Genomic DNA, 21,939 nt, shown 5'->3' with positions numbered 1-21,939 from the left:
TCAAGATATTAAAATCTGCTCCTTCATCAATCAGAGCATCGATAGTATGCTCTCTTTTCGCGGTGAGTTTAACCCTAAGATAAGCAGGTGGTACTACGTCTTCGTCTTCCGAGCCTTGGCTGGTAAATTTAAGCCTTTTGACAAATGCCATTGAGTCCCCAACTGCACGACCAGATGTAGATTCTCCACTGGTATCTTGGATCGTCAGTGCAGTGCTATTCAAGGAGCATCTATCGTCAAGACTGTCATATCTAGTCATTCTCGCTGTTGTAGCTTGATGTTGTTGCTTTCCGCTTTGACTAGATGCAATCCGAATGCAACACGTATGTGTTTTTGCAATGTGGCCTTTTTGCCCTTGTTGGCTAGATTGGCCCATTGAGGTTCTAGGGTCTCTGTTTGTCTCTGTTCGGGTATGGGCTTTTGGTTGCTCTTTTGCAAGTGAGAATCCATGCTCGTGTAGAGTTATTACTACACTAGGGTCCAATTTGGAGGACCTGTCACGGCGCGCGTTTTCACTCCAACCTACTTGTGGGAGGTGCGGAGGGGGCAGAGCCCCCTCTGCGGGGCCGTTACGGTAAATGCCATGCGCAATTTGAAGGACCGTTTTTGTCAAGTTTTGAACTACTTGCTCTAGATTTTAGCCCAGTGATAGATCTATGAGGTGGTTTCGGCTCTATATGGTCTCTCGGTCAGTTTCAGGTTTTACAGGTCAAAATTTGAAAAAATCTAAATTCGGCCTAACAGGTTCGAATTGCAGGGTCCGAGTGCCCGATTCGGCCCGTCCGAGGGCCAAGTAGAAAGGGCCGAATGTAACTGGTCCGAATGTCGAATTCGGCCAGTCCGAGGGCCGAGTGGGTTGAGGGCCGAGTTAGGTGGGCCGAGTCAAGTGGGCCGAGGGCCGAATTTCGAAGTTGGTCCAAATGCTCAATTCGGACGGGCCGAGTGAAACGCGTCCGAGTGTAGTGGGCCGAATGGTCTGAGGGCCGAGTGGTCGAGTGGGCTGAGTGGGCCGAGTCAAGTGGGCTGAGGGTCGAATGGCGGAGCGGTTCGAGGGCCGATTCTGGGACTCGGCTCAGAATTGCGGTCACTCGGACACGCCGAGCGCGTCGCGTTTTTTTAGCCGTACTTCACCAAATTCGCCGCGCCGAGCGTTGGAGGCCTTTCCACTGGTTGAGCACCTTTAGATCCAACCTACTCATGTAGGGGAAGGTGTAGAATTACCTGGACTAGGCAAATATCTCTTGGATGGTAAGATCGAAGCGGATCCACTCAACGAAGCTTTCTTCCTCTCTCTTGCTCTCCTGAAATCGTGCAATGCACAATGTGGCCTTTCTTGCCACTCTTGGCCCTTATCACCCTGTCCAGGCATGCACTCACCTCAATCTTGCTTCCCTTACTAACATTTAACCCAAAATTTTATTTCTTGCCATTCTTTTTCCTGTTTGAGCCTGTTATATAGCAACAGAAAACCCTACTGTTTGCTCCAATGTTTTGCTCCTATCCTTCCTAAATGCAAGAAAATTTTATAAGAGAAATACCTACACTACTCCATCATGCTTTCCCAAGTCCAAAACAACAAAAACCTACTTGCTAAGGAGATCGAATACCTCTTCAAACTCCCTCGTTTCCTACCTATCTATCTCAAGCACCGGTTCGGGGAAAACCCTACTTCAATGCTCGATTCCAAGTGCGCAAGCGCTCAAGGCTTGAATCCGTTGGTCCCGGCAACGGAACCAAAATGTGGAGAGCTTTCCCTCAATTGCCAAGATCCACGGACCGCTTATTTTTTCAAGCGTTCTATGCCGAGCACTAATGGCCATCTCTCACATAGCCGACGCGCCATTCATATCTACGGGTGCAGTGAGCTTACCTCCATGCCGATCGAGTTACCTCCTCTCTCGCACACTCCGGTAGCTCCACAATCCAAGTGCAAGCTTCAAGCAAGGTCCATCCTCAAGCTCCACTTTTCAAGCTCCATCGTCGCAAGCAAGAGAAGAGAAGAGAAGAATATAGAGAGCTTCTTCTCCCTGGTCCCTCACCCTCACACTCGCTCCCTCACACTCTCACACTCCCTCTCTCAAGCACAAGCTCAAGCAAGCAGGAAGAAGAAGAAGAAGAGGAGAGCCACTTTTGGCCACACAAGAATGAGCTTCTCATTCACTTTCCAACTTTATATACAAGACCCTAAATCCCTTGTGGGCGGTCATTCCCTTATCTCCTTTTTTACATAGCCGGCCGTGGCCTAGGCTCTTTTTCCCATTGTCCTCCTATCTTCTTGGCCTCCTTTCTAACGCCCATCTACCTTTACAAATTGCACGAGTGAGAGCCCGGCGCTCCTTAAATTAAATCATGATGCGCTTGCGCTCTTTTACAAAGGTATTGACTTGTGCTTTTCCTTGTGCACCTTTGTCTTCCATTTCACTTTGCCTTGCCTTTGTCTTGTGCTTTAGCTTTTCCGGATTTTCCACCTTGTTCGTCTACCGGTTAACACCTCATTTCCTTTCCATTGCTCTTGAAGTGCGATTCTCAGGCTAGACACGAAGAATTCTACAAGGATAATTGCTTTGGTTCTGTAGGTTAACCTAAAGGGGGTCTGGCCAACAACTGTTTTATAAGCTGTATAGTAAGCCCACAAGGCTCCCATCAGCTTGTTATCCCAGTCATTGCGCAAGGTAGAGACTACCTTGGTTAGGACGTTGACAAGAATCTTATTCGTGGATTCTGCCTGGCCGTTTGCTTGAGAGTAGTATGGAGAGGATTTCCGATGGATAATTAGGAAGGTGGATAGGAGATGCTCTATCACTTCATTGATTAAGTATGTGTCCTTGTCACTGACTAGTTCGATGGGGCAACCGAATCGTGAGATTACTTACTCCCACAAGAACTTGGCAATCGTTCGAGCATCGTTCTTTCGTGTTGCTCTCACCTCTGTCTATTTCGTTAGGTAGTCTGTGGCCACAATGATGTATTTGACCTGTGAATACTGTGCAGTGGGATTGATGGGTCCTATAAAGTCGATTTTCCATTATTCGAAGGGTTGTCGTACAATGATTCGGGTCAACTCCATTTGATCCTTGCGAATCGGGACCTTCGTCCCATTGATACTCGTCACAATGCTTAACAAATCGTACTGCATCACGAAACAGCGTTGGCCACCATAGTTGAGACTGCAGCACCTTGTGGGCCGTCGTGTCTCCGCTAAAGTATCCATTAGCAATTCCGTTGTGTGCCTCTAAGAGCATGTCGTGCATCTCATGCTCGCACACGCATTTGCGCAGCAATCCATCTTGCCCTAGGCGATACAGCTGGCCTGCTATCAACTGATAGGGTTGGATCTTAAAAATGAGTCGCCTAAGTCTTGCCTTCTCTATCGGTCGCTCAGGTAGTCCGTGCTCAAGCACTTGGACTATGTCGTCTGCCCAATATGGCGTTAGATCGGCGTTGAATAAATCTCTCTCGTTGAAAAGATTAAAGAGATGGGCGTCTGGCAATTCATCGGTAATGCCTTACCCGGTGGCTTCTCCTATGGGGATGCGTGACATATGATCAGCCGTGTAGTGTTGTTTTCCCTTCCGTACAACCACGGAAAAGTCAAACTCCAAAAGCAGAAGAAGCCACCGAGCCATGCGTCCTGTAGCGCAATGTTTAATCACTAGATATAGCAAGGCTTGATGGTCCACGAAAAAGGTAAAGGGTGTAGCCCATAGATAATGCTGGAACTTCCTTACAGCAAACACCATGGCAGTCTCTCTTTCTGTCATCAAGTAGTTTATTTCCGTCTCAATGAGTTGTCTACTAGCAAAGCTCACTGGATAGTCTAGATTGTGCTCATCAGGTAAGCACAACACTGCCCCCACAACAAATTTAGAAGCATCGATATGCACGTTGAAGGTAATGGTCCAATCTGGGGCTCGTAGAATTGGTACTGTGGTTAGAGCCTTCTTCAACTCTTCGTATGCTCGCTGGCATGCTTCAGTCCATTCAAAGACAATCAGCAGCATGTATAAAGGTTTGGCCATCAATGCGTAATCAAGCACAAACTACCGATAGTATCCCGTATGGCGTAAGAAGCATTGGACTCCCTTGTAGTTGATTGGGGGTGGAAAGTCAACAATAACCCTGGCTTTCGAGAAGTCAGTGTAGCAATGCCGTTCTTCGACACCACGTAGCCTAGGATACGTCCATGCTTCACCCAAAACTGGCATTTTAAGAGGTTCAAGGAGAGACGATATAGGCGACACTGCTCAAAGACTGCTTGGAGTTTATCTAAGTGTTCCATCCAGGTCGAGTGAACGCAGAGGTCATCGACAAAGACTTCCAACTCTTTGCAAAGCATGTCTTTAAATATGGTGCACATGAGGCGTTGGAAAGTGGGAGGGGCATTAGTCAACCTGAAAGGCATGACTATGTAAGCAAAGTCACCCCACTCAGTGGTGAAGGCAGTCTTATGCCTGTCGGCAGGATGCACTTACACCTGATTGTATCTTGAGAAGCCATCCAGAAAACTGTAGGCCTCCTTGCTCGCCACTCTTTCAAGCATGTGCTCGGTGTACGACAATGGGTAATTGTCCCTCTTAGTAGCAGTGTTCACATTCGCGTAATTGACGCGCACTCTGATTTTTCCATTTTTTTTCATCATGATGACTATGGGTGATATCCAATCCGTGTGCTCAATTTCGTAAATGAATTCCGCTCTCATCAGCTTATCAATCTCTTCCTTGACAGCATGAGCGTATTTTGGATTCATAGGGTACGGTCGCTGCTTCACCGGCATTGTGTCTGGTATCATGGGTATATTATGAGTCACTACACTCGGTACTACCCCTTTGAGCTCTTTCAAGGACCAAGCGAACACGTCTACATACTCTCGCAAGAGAGCGAGAAGACTCGTTTCTTCTTCCTCGGTGAAGTCATCGGCAATAAAGGATGGTCGAGGTGTCTCCCCTTCCTGGGCTAGGTTCACCTCCTTGACCTTGGTTCGTCCCTCGATTGGTTCGCTCGTTTGCCCTTGCCATTTAGCACCCAACAGGATCACTCCTCTATCTTCCTTCTTGAATTTCGTAAATCTTTTAGGGAGGTCCCGCGGTTTTCACTCTTCGTCTGTTCGTGTGTCCGTGGATTGTTTCGCTCTTTCCTGCTTCAATCGTCTGCGCCTCAGGTGAACGGGTAGGTCCCCCTTGGTACGTCGGGTCTTGGGCGCCCTAGGTATTTCTGGGTTGCTATCCGAACTTTCCTCCGACTCAGAGTTGAACTCCCCGTCTTCGCTAGAAGAGGTGGTCTCCCCTGATGGTCGCAGTTCAGATGGTGATTCTATCCTAAGCACTGGTGTCGTTCCCGGTTGAGCTAGGTCTGCTTGCTCAAAGTCTATGGCTCCAACGTGTTTTAACCAGGCGCGATCACAATCCATGCGTATGACCCCTCTCTCTATCCTGAAGACACTCTTTTTTTGTGGCTTGGAGTCTGTCCGTATTTGTTCTATTTCATGTCCCTCAGTGTCATATTCTACGGTATCTATCTCACCCTCACTTCCGTCACTGAAGGATTGATAGTCTTCGTACTCGTCATTAGATTCCTCTGCGTCAGGTTGCTCGTTGTCTCCTAGGGCTTGGTATATCTCTCGTCCTTGATCATGGACTAGGGCCCAGTTGTACATAAGGTTTAAGTCATGCACCCTGGTCCATTGCCACTTGGATTCGTCTAAGAGATCCTAGAGTGGTTTGAAGTTTGTTGTTGGATTGTCAGCTAGCTTGTCCGTAAGTTTTCCAGAATCTCCTGGAGTTCTCTTTTGTTGTTTGGCACTTGGAAGGTAAAGGTCTTAGGTCTCCCTGGAAGGGTTTCTGCCATCATGCAAACTGGTATGGAGGGCGTGCCATCAGACTTGCCCATCATCTTGATGGCTTGCTCATATGTCTCATGATCTGAGAACAACAGGTCCACTGTAGCATGGACATGCATCCAATCTTGCTCATCCTCTGGGCATGGGATATACTTGGTCAAGGGCCCACAAGTCTTCTTAACTTGAGCTTTACCTTTGAGCATCGCGGAGATGGCATCCAAGTCGACTGGTGAGGTCTTCCAAGTGTCCATCTCTACCCTCACAGCTTCCATTCTGTTGCCTAGGAAGATTAAGCCGTTACCCCAATCTTCGATAACTTTGGCATTGCGTATCCAGGGTCGGCCTAATAGGATATCGTAGTCCCTTCATGACTATAAAGTCAACAGAGAATTGGATACCTGCGATTTTCACTGGCCAGTTTTTAAGTACCCCGAATGGCTTCACTGTCATGCCGTTTGCTAATGTGACATAGAATCGAGTGGTCTCAATAGGTGGGTTTTCCCAAGTTTGAAGTATTGCGTAGCTAAGCATACTAACTCTGGCTCCCGTGTCTACGATCCCCTTTCTCGTTGTGTCGCCTAAGGCTAGGACCGGTAATACTGCATGCATCTCGGTGCCTTCCCAAAAAGCATTAACGTGCAAGGATTTTGGCACAGAGTGCAACGTTAGACTCGGTATTTGTGTTTTTGCATCATGGTCGTGCAGATCAGCAGCATGTTCTCGTGACCCCTCAACCCACTGCTTGAGGTCTTGCCATAGGGTGGGATGCTGCTTAAGCATGTCTCCCAGGCGTAACGTCACAAAAGTGGTCACTAGCATGGTAAGGAGGCTGTTGGTTGCTCGTCTCTCTCCTAAACCAGATCGTCCTGGCCAATGGCGGTGACTGATTTGCGGGCCTGTAGCATCAAGGCTTGGCCTAAGCAGTGCTGCTTGTGGTGCGGTCGCATTTTCTGACTTTGGTCGAGGGGGTGAGACTGGCGTGCTTATGCGGGGGAGATCATCGATCTCGTCCTCTAGGATGGGCTCAGTGTCCCTTAAGTGCTCTTGGGCCTCTTTCACCCAGTCCTTCACTTTCTTGATGGCTTCTAGTTGGCGCTTCAGATGCGGGTGTTCCCCTACCTTGGCACTTCCCTTTTCGGCCGTCTTAGGGGCTGAAGTCTTCCATCATCAAATGTAGGGCTGTCATCTACTAAGTTTCACATATGGAGGCAACGGTATACCAAGGGCTTTGTTCCCCTCCATATTGAAATGCTGCAAGACTTTAGTAACATACTCTTGCTATGACAGATAGAGAAGACCTTGCGATTTGTCCCTGAGTATATGCTTGCCAAGAATATGATTGGGCCCACCAAGATCCTTCATATCAAAGCTACTGTGTAGGCTTTGTTTCATGGAGTCCAAAGCATATGACCATTCCTTCCTGCAATCAGCATGTCATCGACATAGAAAACCAAAGAGAATAAGGCTGCCATCTGTTGCTTTCTATGGAATCCTTGAGATTGCATAAATGTATCGAATTTATGATATCATTCTTGTGGTGCTTGTTTCAGCCCATACAAACTCTTGTCGAATTTACATACCATGTGCTCTTTTCCCTTTGCAACAAAACCCTCAAGCTATTGCATATAGATCTTCTCATGCAGATCAGTATGTAAGAAAGCTGTTTTTATATCCATCTGTATGAGCTCCATATCTTCAGATGTAACCAAGCCCAAAATGGTTCGCAAAGTAGTCATTTTGACTATAAGAGAAAAAATTTCATCAAAATCAATTTCATGTTCTTGCTTGTACCCTTCAGCATCAGTTGTGCTTTGTACCTTGGCAAAGAACCATACGTAACTTTCATTTTATAAACCCATTTGCATGGTAGCAATTTCTACCTTTTAGGCAAATGCACAAAATCCCAAGTGCCATTTTTCATGAGAGATTCGATCTCTGACAGCATAGCCTTGTGCCATTTCTTGCTATCCTTTTTGTCCATTGATTTCTTGAAGCGTGATGGCTCACCACAATCTGTCAACATGACATAATCAGCCACATATTTGACACTAGGAACAAACCTATCTGGCTATCTTTGCATTTTGACTGACCTACGGATCTAATGATCAAGATTTGCTAGCTATTCAACTTGCAAATATACATGAATAGCTTGCTGTTTTGTAGCTTCAGCATGCTGTACAATCGGTTCTGGTTGTTTCAAAGACATTTGTTCTTGTTCAATTTGTGGTACATCATGGGCAATATATTACTGATCATTTTCAGCATCATTCCGTGCATTTTTAGGGCCATTTACAGCAGGTATTTTTTGCTGTCCATCGGGCATTCTTTGTTGTCCTATCGGTACATCTCCTTGAAATACAACCCCTTTGACTTCCTCAATCTTTTTAGGCTGCTTGTGCATGCGATCTTTCCAAAAGTTAACATCATTGCTACGTATAATTTTCCTTTTTTCGGGATCCCATAACCTCTACCCCATTTCGCCCTCATTACCATATCCTAGGTAAATAAATTGGCAGGACTTTGGCTTAAGTTTATTGCATTCTTCCTTGCGAATGTGCAGAAATGCCTCACAGCCATACACTCTCAAGTGAGCATACGAAGGTGCCTTCCCGACCACGGTTCTTGAGAGCGTGCCCCCAATTCAAATTCTCAAATTAAGAAATGATATGATCACCTAAACATTGTAATAGTTACAGTTCTAATTGTGACCTTAGGTACAACAACCTATATTATGAGAATATTGCATAAGCAGGCCATGAATTGACATAGGCTACTGAGTCAAGTCATGGGATACTAGTAAGAAATTGTATAAAACATGGTTAAATCACATCTTTATTATTGCAGATTGAATTGTGACGTGAGTGGGGAAAAAAAAAACAAAAGAAAAAAGGGAAAAAAAAAAGACTTGTTTGGTGACCGATTAATGAAGTATACGGTTGTCATAACAGCCTCAACCCAAAATTCATGAGGTATAGTAGTATGTGATAGCATTGTATGGACCTTATGTTGAATGGTTCTATTCATACGCTCTACAACACCATTTTGGGGTGGATTGTGAGGGGCAGAGACCTCCCTTTTAATCCCTTTGCTGTCACAAAAGTCCTTAAAGGCTTTGGATATATATTCCCCACCATTGTCAGAGCGAAGACACTTTAATGTCTTGCTAGTCCGATTTTCAGCAAGTGCTACGAATATTTGAAATTTATCCAAGGCCTCATCTTTACAATGGATTGGATAAACCCATTCTTTGCGAGTGCCATCATCAACAAAAGTAATGAAATACTTATTTCCCCCCTTAGAGAAAATCTTGGCATCGAACATACATTTGAATGTATGAACTCTAATGGTAAAGACTTTAGAAAGATTTTTTATGTGATGTTTGAGCATGCTTACCATAAGTATAATGATCACATTGTTCGAAATAAGTATACCTCAAATACTATAGATAATCTACACGAGAAAGCACTTTTATTTCAGTTTGACTCATGTGTCCCAACCACTATGCGACAAAGAAACACTTGGCTGCTCGGTTATGGCGACTACATGGTCATGCACGCAAGATACATACAAAGGATACAAAGTATCACTTTTAGATCACTTGGCAACAATGCGAGAGCCCTTACAAATTTTCCACTTGCAATCCCCAAAGGTGGGATGATAGTCTTCGTCATGTAGCTGCCCTGTGCTTATCAAGCTCTTCTTGAGCTGAGGTACATGTTTCACATTATGCAAAACAAACACAAAACCATGTTGAAATTCCAATTTCACATTGCCAATACCTGCAATTTGACATGCATAGTCATGCCCCAAGTGGACAACACCACGTGCACCACCATTATAGTCAAAAAACCACTCATGATGTGGTGTGACATGAAAGAACGCACCTGAATCAAGTATCCAAGTGTACATGTCATCATCAGAATATGCAATCAATGCATGCGCACTCAAAGAAGAAGCAAGGAGTACATCATTGCCACTGTCATTCTCACGAGTGATTACATTTACCTCCTCTATCTTCACACACCTTTTCTTTGTAGGTTGACTGTCCTTTTTCTTAGCGTTGTTGTCTTCAGTGTTTTCACTTTTGCCTTTCTCTTTCTTCAATTGAAAACAGTCCCTTTTGTAGTGCCGTTTCCTACTACAATGATGACACTTCACATTTTTGCCATGAGACTTGTTGTGCGCTCTATTTTCAAAAGTGCCCTTTTGTCGAAATCTGCCCCTAGTGTGCAATGCATTATAAGACTTGTTTCGTGAATTGTTTTACTTGTTGAGTTCTTCGATTAGCAAAGAACTCTCCACATAAGAATATAACAGTTGAGCATTTGAGTTATTCAAAGCTGTCGTGAAAGTATCCCAACTTTCAGGCAAAGTGCATAGTAAGAAAGTAGCCTTGAACTCATCATCAATGTGGAAATCCAAAGCAATCAGCTGATTGAAAATTGAGTTGAACTCATTCAAATATAGAGACATGGTTGTACCTTCATGCGAAGGTCCATTAACTTTTTCAGCCAATTAACCTTGTTGGCTACACTTCTCTGAGCATACAATTCCTCAAGTCTTCGCCACATTTCATATGTAGAATTCAGCTTCTCAATATCAAAGAGCAAGTTGTTTGACATAGAGAGCTCTATGGTAGAGCGTGCAAGCTCATCCAAATCATCCCATTTTTGTTGTTCTGTACCTGCTAGTCTTATTCCCGTTGCTTTGATGGGCTTTACCTGTTTCTTCTGCACCAAGACATTGTAGCAACTGCTTTTGTCATATTGCAAAATTGTGTGCACCCTCAAGCTTCTTGATGTGCAAAAGGTTGCTGTTGTCACTGTTTCCAGCCATGATTTACAGTGCTAAGTTGACTCAAATGTTAGCAATGCAAGCCCAAATGTCACACAAATGACCAGATTATGCTGCAAGTACCAACCAACAGTGAAAATCAGGAAATTGCAGAAATTTCAGATCTGCAAATGGATTTCCAGAATTAGAGAATGTATCTTGCTGCACTCCACAAAATCAATTACAGCCAGATTTATAGGCCAATGCACCAATTGCATGTGAAATCCCCAAAAAGCATTCTTGGGCACAAATTTAATGATTGCGATGAAAAGACCCAAATGTTCAATGGCAAATCTGCCCAAATTGCATCAATACATATACCCAAGTGCATATACCAAGCAATTCTTGCACAATTTGATGAAATTCTGCAGAAGCCCCAATTTTCTTGGGTTTGATGTGCACAAGTGTCAGTGAAATTGACAAAATTTCACGAAAACGCAAAAAGGCCTAAATTTCCCGGGCAAATGTGCACCAAATCTAACGCAGTCTTGACACAGCTCCAGCAACCAAAGTGCTGATACCACTTTGTTAGCGGAGTGCACTAGGATCGAGCCACACTATGCTGTGGTTCGCACAGTGAGAGAGTGAGTGCAGAGCACAGAGAGAGAGAGAGAGAGAGAGAGAGAGAGAGAGAGAGAGAGTACGTGTAAGGGTGCGTGTCGACTTCTGCTGTTTCTTGAAAGGGGTGTGTTTTGTATTCTAAAGTTCGTAGACTGGCCATTCTTGTGGGTGTTTTGTATTCTGAAGTTCGTAGACTGACCATTTTGGTGGGTATTTTCCTTGCGTATCAAGTAGAATTTCTCTGTTTCTTTAAAGGGGTGTGTTTTGTATTCTAAAGCTCGTAGACTGGCCATTCTTGTGGATAGTTTCCTTGCGTATCAAGTAGAGTTTTGCTGGGTGGGGGTGTTTTGTATTCTGAAGTTTGTAGACTGGCCCTTCTGGTGGATAGTTTCCTTGTGTATCAAGTAGAGTTTTGCTGTTTCTTTAATTTAAGAGATGAACTTTAGTCCGGCTATCTCCAGTTGTGTTTAATGAGTTAAATTGAGTGTAAGCTAAAGAGGAAGTCAGTGCCAATGAGGAATCATGTGATGGATCGGGCCTACTTTAGTGGTTACTCTAAACTGCAGATAATGATGTTTCTTTGTGTATTGATGCTGTTCTGTACCAACTCAGTATGGTTTAATGTTCTCTAGTGCAGAATTTGATTTTGAGTAGGATAACAAGTTTTTTTGAACTTTTAAGTGAGGAATTGTCATGACTTATTTTTATTATCTACAGGTAGGACATGTAACAAGGAGTGGTGATATTGCTGGGCCTCGTGTGCTAGAGCATATTGTAGATGTTGTTTTGTATTTAGAGGTTTGTCTTCATTCTGTTGGATGAATTGCAGTGATTCTAGTCTTTGAAAATGTTTGAACTTACACAGCTTCATAATTGCTTTAACCTTTAGGGTGAGAACCGGCTATCTCATCGTATTTTGAGGGTTGTAAAGAATCGTTTTGGATCATCGGATGAGGTATTCTGTGTGTACAAAGGGTACTGTACATGCATCTGTTTAAAACAGCTGTGTGGAACCACAAAGACAAAAGTTTGTTTATGCAAGTAAATTGGTCTGTCTTGCAGGTTGGTGTTTTTGAAATGGCTGAAAGTGGGCTTGAAGCAGTTGAAAATCCAAGCCAGCTGTTTTTGAGCCAAAGAGCAGAGGAAACAAGTGCTCTAGTTTCAGGTGCTATTGCTGTGACATTGGAAGGATCACGACCTTTTCTTGTGGAAATTCAGGTACTTGTCAAGCTACAAGATTCGAGGTGTTACACATAGCATAGTACACGGAATTTCTGAAGTAAAATCTCGTTGGTTTTGTACCTTTAGTATGTGAAGGTTTGGGTAGCCTTTTTCAGCTTTAAAATTAACCTTCCACATGAGTGAAAATTCTAGGGTTAAGATTGCAGTTCTGTCCATCAGCTCAAGGTTTAAAGATGAGGCTTCACAACATCTTGATGAAGGTGGAGGGATACATTGAGAATGAGGGGTAAACAACTAGTCCCCTCTCAAGGCCAACATTGATGAATGCCTACGATGAAGTGCTCTGGAGAATGGAGCATGGATGGAGAGGGGGTAAGCACCCCTGTGTAGGTGTGTGTTATACTTACTCGGCAGAGAAGAAGCTCAGGCTTGATCCTAGGACTTAAAGTTTGAACTCTAGCTCTATCTCAATGCAGATGTGAAACTCTCCTTGAATGTTTGTCAACATTGCTAGAAAGATGGTGGTCCTTTATAATCTCTGGAATCTTGACCTTGGCTCTGCTTGGAACCCACAAAATATGGCTAGAAAATGATGCTCTAGAACTGTTGTAGCCCCTCATGTGGAACCCCCAACGACTTGGAAGTAGATGTTTCATGTGGAATCTCTAGCTCGGCTATGCTTGAAACATACAAAAAGATAGCTAGAAATAATTTTCCAAAACTGTTGTAGCCATCATGTGGGACCCTCAAGGACTTGGAACCTGGAAGTAGATAGTCCCCTCTAGGACTGGATTATAGATACTTTGGGATCACAATGTCTCCCTATGAGACAAGATGACGTTCAAACTGTCCTTCTCAAATGTTAAAGACTTGTGATACGATCTATAGTGTCCTCTAAAATATTCCCCTCTTGTGCGACTGTAGTTCCCCCCTTTGAAACTATAAGGGGTATAATTGCTGCAATCCCTAAACTAATTTGTATATCCTCCTCACATCCAAGTAATCATCATCACAATCAAATGAAATGCCATTGTGGATATGACTAGAAAACTGGTCAATAATGTAAGCTAAAGGAGTGAAACATCCTCAACCAAGTGGCCTCAACCAATGGACCAATCTCCAATATTTAGAGAGAGGACTTTAGAAGAGTTTACAAGATGCTCTAGATAGAGGATTTGAGTAGTGGCACATTGTGACATGAGGTGGTACATTGGCCTGGACGAAGCCACCTATTTGATAGATGGATGGAGACATTGGACTTATTAGAGGACGGCCCTTCAAAGATTACAATGGAATCAAGGAGAGTGGGTTTGGAGGGATCCATTCTTTGATGGGCCATGTGATGTAGGCTTGACTACATTGCTAGGTTGGGCAGGAGGATTCAGATTTAGGATCGAAACACAACCAACAACCGCTTCACATTGGCAAAGCATCTCAGATCATTTCCTACGAGATTTTTGGAGGCTAGATGACAACTTTAGGCCTAGGAAGATAGGTAGGATGTCTCAAGTGCAAAGACTCTCTAAGGATTTCGGTAGGGATCATTCATACTCTCCTTGGGAGGGAGAGCTTGTAGGTTGGCTCTAAGAAGATGAAGAGGAGGAGACATGCCTTCTTTGAACCTTGGAGTTTGTGGCTTCCCCCCACACCCCTCCCCCCCCCCCCCCCACAACAATAAACACACACACATTTTGCGTGTGTTTTTGCTTGTATGCCATAATAGCAAAGCTCACTACCATCCTGGTTAGCGAGCCACAATACTATAACCTTGCTTGCCACCCTCTAGGCCAGCAAACCATCGTCTTGTAAGTTTGTCAGCTAGCATTTGCCTTACGCACCACCATCTTGCCCCTCATAGTCCTCCCTCTGTTCTGTTGCCCTAGGTACTCCCTTCCATCCATATCACACCCATGTTACACACATGGATGCAACTATATTTTCTTTATCCACCCTCACATCCTTTGTTCGGTTCCTTGCTTAGAGTGCATCCATCTCCCCTACTTGGGCACACCCTCGAGACCCTAGAATCACTTGAAAAGAGCTCAGCACCAGTTGCCCAATCAAAGCCAAGACCACAAACACATGGAGCTAGCATGCCGCATGAGATTGTAGCCAGTTCCACCACCACTGGGGGGGCTCTAGCGCAGCTGCTAGTAGAAATTTGGTTGATGCTTTGCAGCTTATTTGCTTTGCTTCAGACATAGAACTCGCACTCAGGGAGAGCGTGATGGCCCTTGAGGTGTCTTCTTTGTCTTGTAGATTGGTTGGAGATTGCGTGCCCATTAGTATTCTCAAGGACTCATCCATTCAGCTCTTTTTGACACCTCAGTCAGGGTCCCACGAGTGTTACCCCTACGAAAGGGGTGCTTTAGGCTCCAGTTTAGCTCACCCGAGTAGATGGAGGTAGCACTTGTTATTAGCACGCTTGATGTCAAATCTTTAGTGGCATAGTTTGACAGATGGATGGAGGGTCGGGACTACTCATTGCTTAGGGATGGCACTACCATCACTGTCTCTTTTCTTGGCCTTGATCAATACTTTAAGTAATATCTTTGTGAGATTGGCAATGCCTTTTGGCAATGTCATATAGAGAGAGAGGATCTTTGCTCACATAGTGTTAGGAGGCCCACACACATACCCATGTGTTCGAGTTATTGTACCCATAGAGTCCTTACATTGCCTTCCCCAAACCATTAGGATTCCCTCCATCCATGGGTTTTCTCAACCTAGTGCGTGACATTCACAAGACTCTCATGCCAGTGCTTTGCATGTAGGATAATAGGACATCTTGCAGTGAAGTGCCTCAAAATACGTCAATGCTAGACCTCCTTCTTGGGTGAGGGAGGCGATAGACCTAGGATATGGAGTGAAGTAGAGTGCCATAGATGGCGCAATGCTAGATAGAGGAGGGGACAATGCCATTGATAGCTAGAGTATGCAAATGAGGGACAAGGATAGGAGCAAAGAGGTCGAGAGTTGCAGAGACACAATGCCATGTCTAGCCTCCTACCTTAGATTGTCAACCCATGACACAATGCCATGTCAGCCTCCTACTGCTTCCACAATTGCTCCCTCAGTTACTGAGGAGCTAGAAATTCCATAGCCCTTGATTGTTGCAGCACTGCAAATAGATGCGACATAACGCATACAGGTAGTTGCACAATGTGCTACCCAAGATATGCAGCATGTGTAGACGTACCATTGTTTCTCAAACTCTCAGCTCATCGGGTGAAGACCCAATGTTGATCCCTTCTTTGGTAGCCAACATTCAACATTCAAACATTAGTTAGGTAGGGCTGTCCACTAGCACTCTTCTTCTTCTTATTTGTAGTAGAGGCCATGAGCTCCTTGAGAGATAGATCTATAGGTGTCAAAGGCAACAAAATACCCATCCTTGACTTTGGGAAGCTTCTTGAAGTGGAGTTTGTGGTTGACATAACAGCCTATCCAGACGGGGATGAGAGTATTTTTAAAGCCTTTGTATCAGCCATGGAGATATTTTGCAAAGCAACAGATGTCTTAGTTAATTGACACAAGTCGTGTGGATTTTGGGTATGGGACACTAGGCACCCATAGTGGTGATCACATGAGGATTTCACGTGGGTTCCTCGTAGGACTGCAGTGAGATATCTTGGATATTATGTGGGGATTGACATTAGCTGAGAGTAGGAGCTGGTATCTCTCCTTAACATAACATAGAAGCTTCTTTATTGGAGCGTAGAGAGACTCTCACTGGTAGGGAGAGTAGTGGCCACTTACTAGGTTCTTCTTGTGACTATGTGGTACATCATTCCTTGTTAAACATTCTCTAGGTCATGCATCAGTTAGGTGAAGGGCCTCATCAAGAATTTTGTTTAATTTGGAGGAGACAGAGCCCTCGACCAAAGTGAAGGTTGCTTGGGATGGCATTATACAGCCTTGATCGAGAGGTGAGTTGGGAATGATAGACCTATATAGCTAGAGCAAAGCCTTGTTGGCTAAGCTTATTGTTAGGGGTTTGCTTCCAAGCAAGGACCCTTGGTAGAAACTTGTGATAGGGAGATTGCAGGCTATGTCATTGGCACATAGAGGACCATGGTAGCTTAGCATCCACTAGATTTTTTAGGTGGTTTGGACTGGGGACTTAGGGAGGAGGTTTGAGGCCAAATTCACGGATGCCATTATCAGAGATGGAGATTTATATCATTAGGGCTTCATCAACTACCCCTCTCTACAATCGAACAGAAGAGTTGGCAGCCTCTTCTCTTCAGTCACGATTTGAGATTAGATTCAGGCCACATTCTTGGATAGGGTACATACTTATCGTGGGACGATTCTCTTCATAGGTTGTAGTGTCAATGGAAGATTGATTTGTATTTGAGGAGGTACTGTGGGAGGTGTAGAGGCAAAGACTACAAGGCCTAAGGAAGCCATAGTTATGATTGAGGCTGTGTCGGAGAGAGTTCTACCAGATTGGTAAATAGATACAAGCACCTCTTATACTTGGATTAGTCTCTTCTCTAGAGGGAACATTTTTCTAGTAGTCATTGCAGGTAGCATAGATAGGACATTTACTCTAATGGTTGAGAAGCATGGCCGTTTTGAGCGAGAGGAGTGGACAACATTCATTGGGTGTTGCAAATAGAGGATTAGAGTAGTGGCACACACTTTGAGAGGAAGTGGCACATTGACCTAGACCTAGCCACATGTTTGGTAGATGGATGGAGATATTGGGCTTATTAGAGGAGACTTTGCAAAGATCACAGTGGGATCCAAGAAAGAAAGAAAGAAATATTGACATCTTATGAGGCCAAAATAGGCCTATGAGACAACCACGTAGAATGCTGATCGTCATTAGACATCCAAGTGTGATTGCTAGAAGATGGTTAGTGCTATACGCTGAAAAGAAGCTAAGGTGATGTACAAGACAAAATGATTCCCATGTAGGGATCCAATAGAAGGATCAAGTATTACATGTCTAGCTACGTGTTTGAATGAGCCACTGGTTGAATTCTCGCTAGTGTTGGGTGTCTGTGTGGAAGAGATTTTTGTGGACCATGGGGCTTTTATGAAGTAGTGTTAAAGTCAGCCACATTCCATGATACTTTGCTAGCTAAAGTGCCTTTGATGATTGTGCCTTGGCGACAGTTGGCTGATTTCCAGCGCTAGCTTCAACAAGGGTGCCCAATGTGGGTGGAAGTGGAAGCTTGCCTTGTTGTGTATCGGCTTTTGTTAAAGGAAGGTATAGCAGGCACTAGTACGATCTTGGTGTCTCCCAGTGTAAGGGCCATAAATCGTACCCGGATGTTTATGTTATGGGATACCTCTCGCAAGAGGCCTAACTAGCTGTGACTAAATTGTCTTGGCATGCCAACATTTCATTTTCATTTAAAGTGAGGCGCTTTTGCTGGCCATTGTCTCTCTTGTTCACAGTTGGGGCATTTTATGGCTGAACGCCAAGAAAAGCATGCAGCTCCAAAGGCTGGGATTGCCCTGGCTATTAATGAGGATCTTATGGTTGACAGTCTTCCAGATGATAAGGACCTCGCCTTGATAAATGCAGACAAAGGGAAAAAACCTATGCAGTCTTATGATCACCTGGATCAGGGTTGGGTGATTGTACACTCTAAAAGAAGCAAGGAGATTACTGCCAACCTTTCAGCTGCTATACCTAGTGCTGCCCACGACTCTTTACGTACCTATGTGTGATGTAAAGATAAGCCCCCCGCAGTGCGTTCAAATAATGACAAGTTCTCTTGTGCTCCTCGAACACCTTTTGTAGTGAGAACTTCTGTGGACCATTCTAAAGATCCGCCGGCAGGTTCTGACTGGTAATACCTGAATCTTTTGGAACCCAAGTGCAGTCCATTGGTTGGATCCACGTATGGAGGGCATAAGGATGCTCCCTTGGGTGCAGCCTATTATTTCTAATGCAAAAAGCACCAACCACTTTCTCTCATAAGGAATATCAAACTTCTGGCTTTTTTTGAAGCCACAATCTGTAGGATATGATTTGTCCCTTGAAGGTACAGTTTGCCTTCGTGTTCATTGTGTGACGGAGGCTCTTCAAGCTTAGGGACCCCATCCTACAGTTAGTTGTTCTCCAAAGTTGAGATTGATGCACCATGCCCAGTCAGGGCCCAGTCGATATAGATATATAGGAGTGCGCTTGATGAGGTTTTCTGGATGTAGGTGCAGTGTATCACGTTGGCTCTCCATCCAATATTTGTTATGCTAGTTGTGACCAACATGGAAGGGTCAACTTCGGGCCTTTCATGTTGGCTCTCCGTGAGGTTTTCTGGATGGAGGTGCAGTGCATCACATTGGCTCTCCATAAGGTTTTCTCGATGGAGGTGCAATGCATCACATTGGCTTTACATCAATTATTTGTAATGCTACTTGTGACCAACACAGATGGGTCAACTTTGGGCCTTCTCAATTATCTATTTATGCTGATAAAGGCCTAGGTTTCATCATGCACAATGCTCATGCAAGAGACATAACCACATTTCAGCTTGTTAATGTATCTTAAATAGTAGAATTTGAAGCCCATTGCCATTGTATATTCTCTTACATTGTTCATGATGTCTTTCAACTTTATACTGTGTACATTGTGTATGCAACAACATTTTGGCTATTGTGGACTATAGGTGGATGTACATGAGCTGTCCCATGGCAAGTACCACAGACAGGAAAAAAGTATCCTTTGTTGTAAATGTAATAGTCTTGAAACTTGATACAATTGTTTAAATGTCATGTCGGATGTTAACCCTTTTTTTCAAACTTTTACATGCTTGCGAATTGGTCCACTTGATCCTTTCTTGTAACTTTGATTTGTACTTTGGTTGATTAATGTATTGTGCTTATGTAGGCTTTATGCTCTGCTTCATCTCAAGCTTGTAAGGTTACAGTTAATGGACTGGACCCACAACGATTGAATTTGATCCTTGCAGTAAGTTAACCAAACACAAGTTCGCTTCCTGAAGTTGCAGAGCTGTGTATATATTGCTAGCTGTTGAGTACTAGTCAAGGTGCAGAATTCTGACAATGAAAGTATTCACTATCTGACTGTGGATGTGTGTGTCGAATCTGGAACATGAGTATATTGGGTGCAAGTTGGGAGTAATGACTGGATATGACTAGAAAACAAGTTATTACCAGTGAGAGACTTTTAACAAGAGCTTCCTTTTCAAAGGGAACCTTTTTAGTGGTGTTGATTTGCTGGAGTTCTTACAGTAGGTATGATATTGGCTATGAACTATTTGTGTTATGGCTGCCTTAAAAGCTTTTGGTGCTGTCAAAAACCAGCTGTCTATGAACCATTTGTGTTCATAATTGAGGGAGACACTGAGAAGGAAACAAAAATGGTAAATTTTGAGGGGGGAGAAACCGAAAATCCATATCATGTAGAAGGGGGGGGAAAGTGGGGGCCTTTTGCGACATTGTTGGTCTTGAGTGGAAGGCTGGCTGATACTTCCAAAGCACTCGGTTTTTGGACACCCAACTTCTCAGATCCTGTGTAGAAACATATGAATGCTCTTTTCCACTTACTACCCGACTGGGGCTGTTGGCACATATGGACTATGCCAAATGCATTAATCTTTGATTCTGGTTCTAGAGTGCAAAGTTATATCGCCGGTTTGACAGGCCTTCTCCATTGGCAGCCTGACATAATTGAGCTAGCAGATATCCTTCCTCAATAAGATCTGCTTTCTTGGCTTACTACTATTTCTTCGGTTCCCTTGTTGGTTATATAGTATGTTTTCACTTGTAGTCTTGTTGCATATGAGTTTGTGCCCCTAGAAAAATGTGTGATATCCTCTCGTGTCTGGGCATATAGACTACATTTGCATAAGAAATGCCTTGGTCTCTATGTCCTCATGGCACAGTTTGCATATCCTCTGATCTCTAGGGACTTGTGAGGTGCATGAAAAGTTCTCTATAGTATTGCATCTTCATGAGAGAGAGAGAGAGGAAGAAATGGCGGGAGAGAACATGCAGGTGACCCTGTGCTTTTATCCTGCCCTGTTCCTCAGTCAATATCCGCCTCATTCATTTACTGTACTTGCAGAGCCGCACAGCAGCAGAAGAAGGCCAAAAGGGTGTCGGTCTGCAACTGTGACCTGGCGGTTGGGAGAGAAGGTGGTGGGTGTTATTCAGGTGACAACCTGCAGAGAGATTGAAGGGCAGACCTGCACAGCCCTAAACAGCACTGCTGCTCTCAGTTCTGGCACATAGATGTGCAGGTTTCTGACACAGCAGACAGAGATCTGTGGTTTCAGCTGATGTGTGACCTCAGCAGTGAGAGGATAGGCACACACAGATTGAGTTCAGCAATACAGACACAGAGAGAGAGAGAGAGAGAGAGAGAGAGAGAGAGAGAGAGTGTGTGTGTGTGTGTGTGTGAGAGAGAGAGAGAGATTCAGTGTGATATTTCTGTGTTAGAGCCTGTGTAGGCTTTCCTTCATGACTGTTATTTTCTGTTGTTTCTAAGCCGACCTGATGATCTGATGTAAAATATTTACTACTTAATTTAATTATCTTCACGAAAAAAAAAAGAGTGAGAGCACAGAGAGAGAGAGAGAGAGTGAGAGCATGTTCTCTCTACACCAGCAGCGTGATTTTCTCTTTGTGTTAGAGTCCTGATAGTCTTTCGTCACTTTCTTGGATGACCTGATGGTCTGATGTAACAGAATGTAAGAGATTTAGTGAGAATGCTGACCAGATGGTCTGATGTATATATTTTTCGGAGAGAGAATTCTAAGCCGACCTGATGGTCTGATGTAAAATATTTACTTAATTCAATTATCTTCATGAAAAAAAAAGAGTGAGAGCATGCTCCTTAGCAGATGGCTTGGCAGCAAGAGGCTGTTCCTGTGCCTCTTGCCCTACATGGACATGATAATCGAAATAAGGATGTCTCCCAAGTTGGTATTGAGTGTGCATTGCACTCGGTTGGTCAGAATTTGCCTCCTTAGGAAGATTCTTGGGTCACTGTGGTTAGACGTAATGCTGGACAGGAATCTCATTCGACTCCAATTCACCCATCTCCTCAACCAATTACTTACAATTTTCAACGTAGAGGTAAAGGTTTTTATATGAAACGTCAATCTTTGCGGGTACCTGCAGCAGTTGGTGTGGATGATGAAAGGGCTTTTGATTCTACTTTGCATTTTGACACGCATGGGAGGCTTGTGCCTCCTCCAGATGTTTTCCTTTCTGAGCAACAATAGTTTCCTTCTCGTGCTTCCTTTGTTAATTTGTAGAGGGCGGATCTTGTAGATGTGATCCGTAGTAAGATGGAGAGATTTCAAGATGCAAAAGCTATGGATGTTAAAGGGAAAGGGAAAGTGGTGACTCAGTAGATTTCTCTTGTTGATTACCATGAGACTTGCTTTATGGAATGTTAAAGGTATTTCGTCGTGTAGTAAGTAGTATTGGTTGTGGAGAATTGCGTTAGCTGGTAATTGGGATGTTTTTTGTGCTGTGGACCACAAACAATATGCTTTGGCAGGATCTTCTTATGTATACAAGGATTATAGAGTGTT

At 44.0% G+C, this 21,939-nt stretch overlaps 1 protein-coding gene across 1 annotated transcript in view; it reads left to right on the top strand.

Moving 5' to 3' along the window:
* LOC148025738 (DNA repair protein RadA-like protein) overlaps positions 1–21,939 on the top strand; it is a 216,311-nt gene that overhangs the window by 148,142 nt on the left and 46,230 nt on the right. The window contains exons 8-11 of the mRNA XM_087692964.1: positions 11,948–12,028; positions 12,120–12,185; positions 12,293–12,448; positions 19,263–19,343. Of these exons, the coding sequence (XP_087549090.1) occupies positions 11,948–12,028; positions 12,120–12,185; positions 12,293–12,448; positions 19,263–19,343 (384 nt within the window). The remainder of the gene's footprint in view (positions 1–11,947; positions 12,029–12,119; positions 12,186–12,292; positions 12,449–19,262; positions 19,344–21,939) is intronic.

Source organism: Lygodium microphyllum, chromosome 14 (genome assembly GCF_053477565.2).
Source record: "Lygodium microphyllum isolate KBCC chromosome 14, Lygodium_microphyllum_v1.1.10, whole genome shotgun sequence".
NCBI classification, from domain to species: domain Eukaryota; kingdom Viridiplantae; phylum Streptophyta; class Polypodiopsida; order Schizaeales; family Lygodiaceae; genus Lygodium; species Lygodium microphyllum.
The sequence above is the reverse complement of the archived record's forward strand: the minus strand, read 5'-3'. Positions and strand labels throughout refer to the sequence as shown.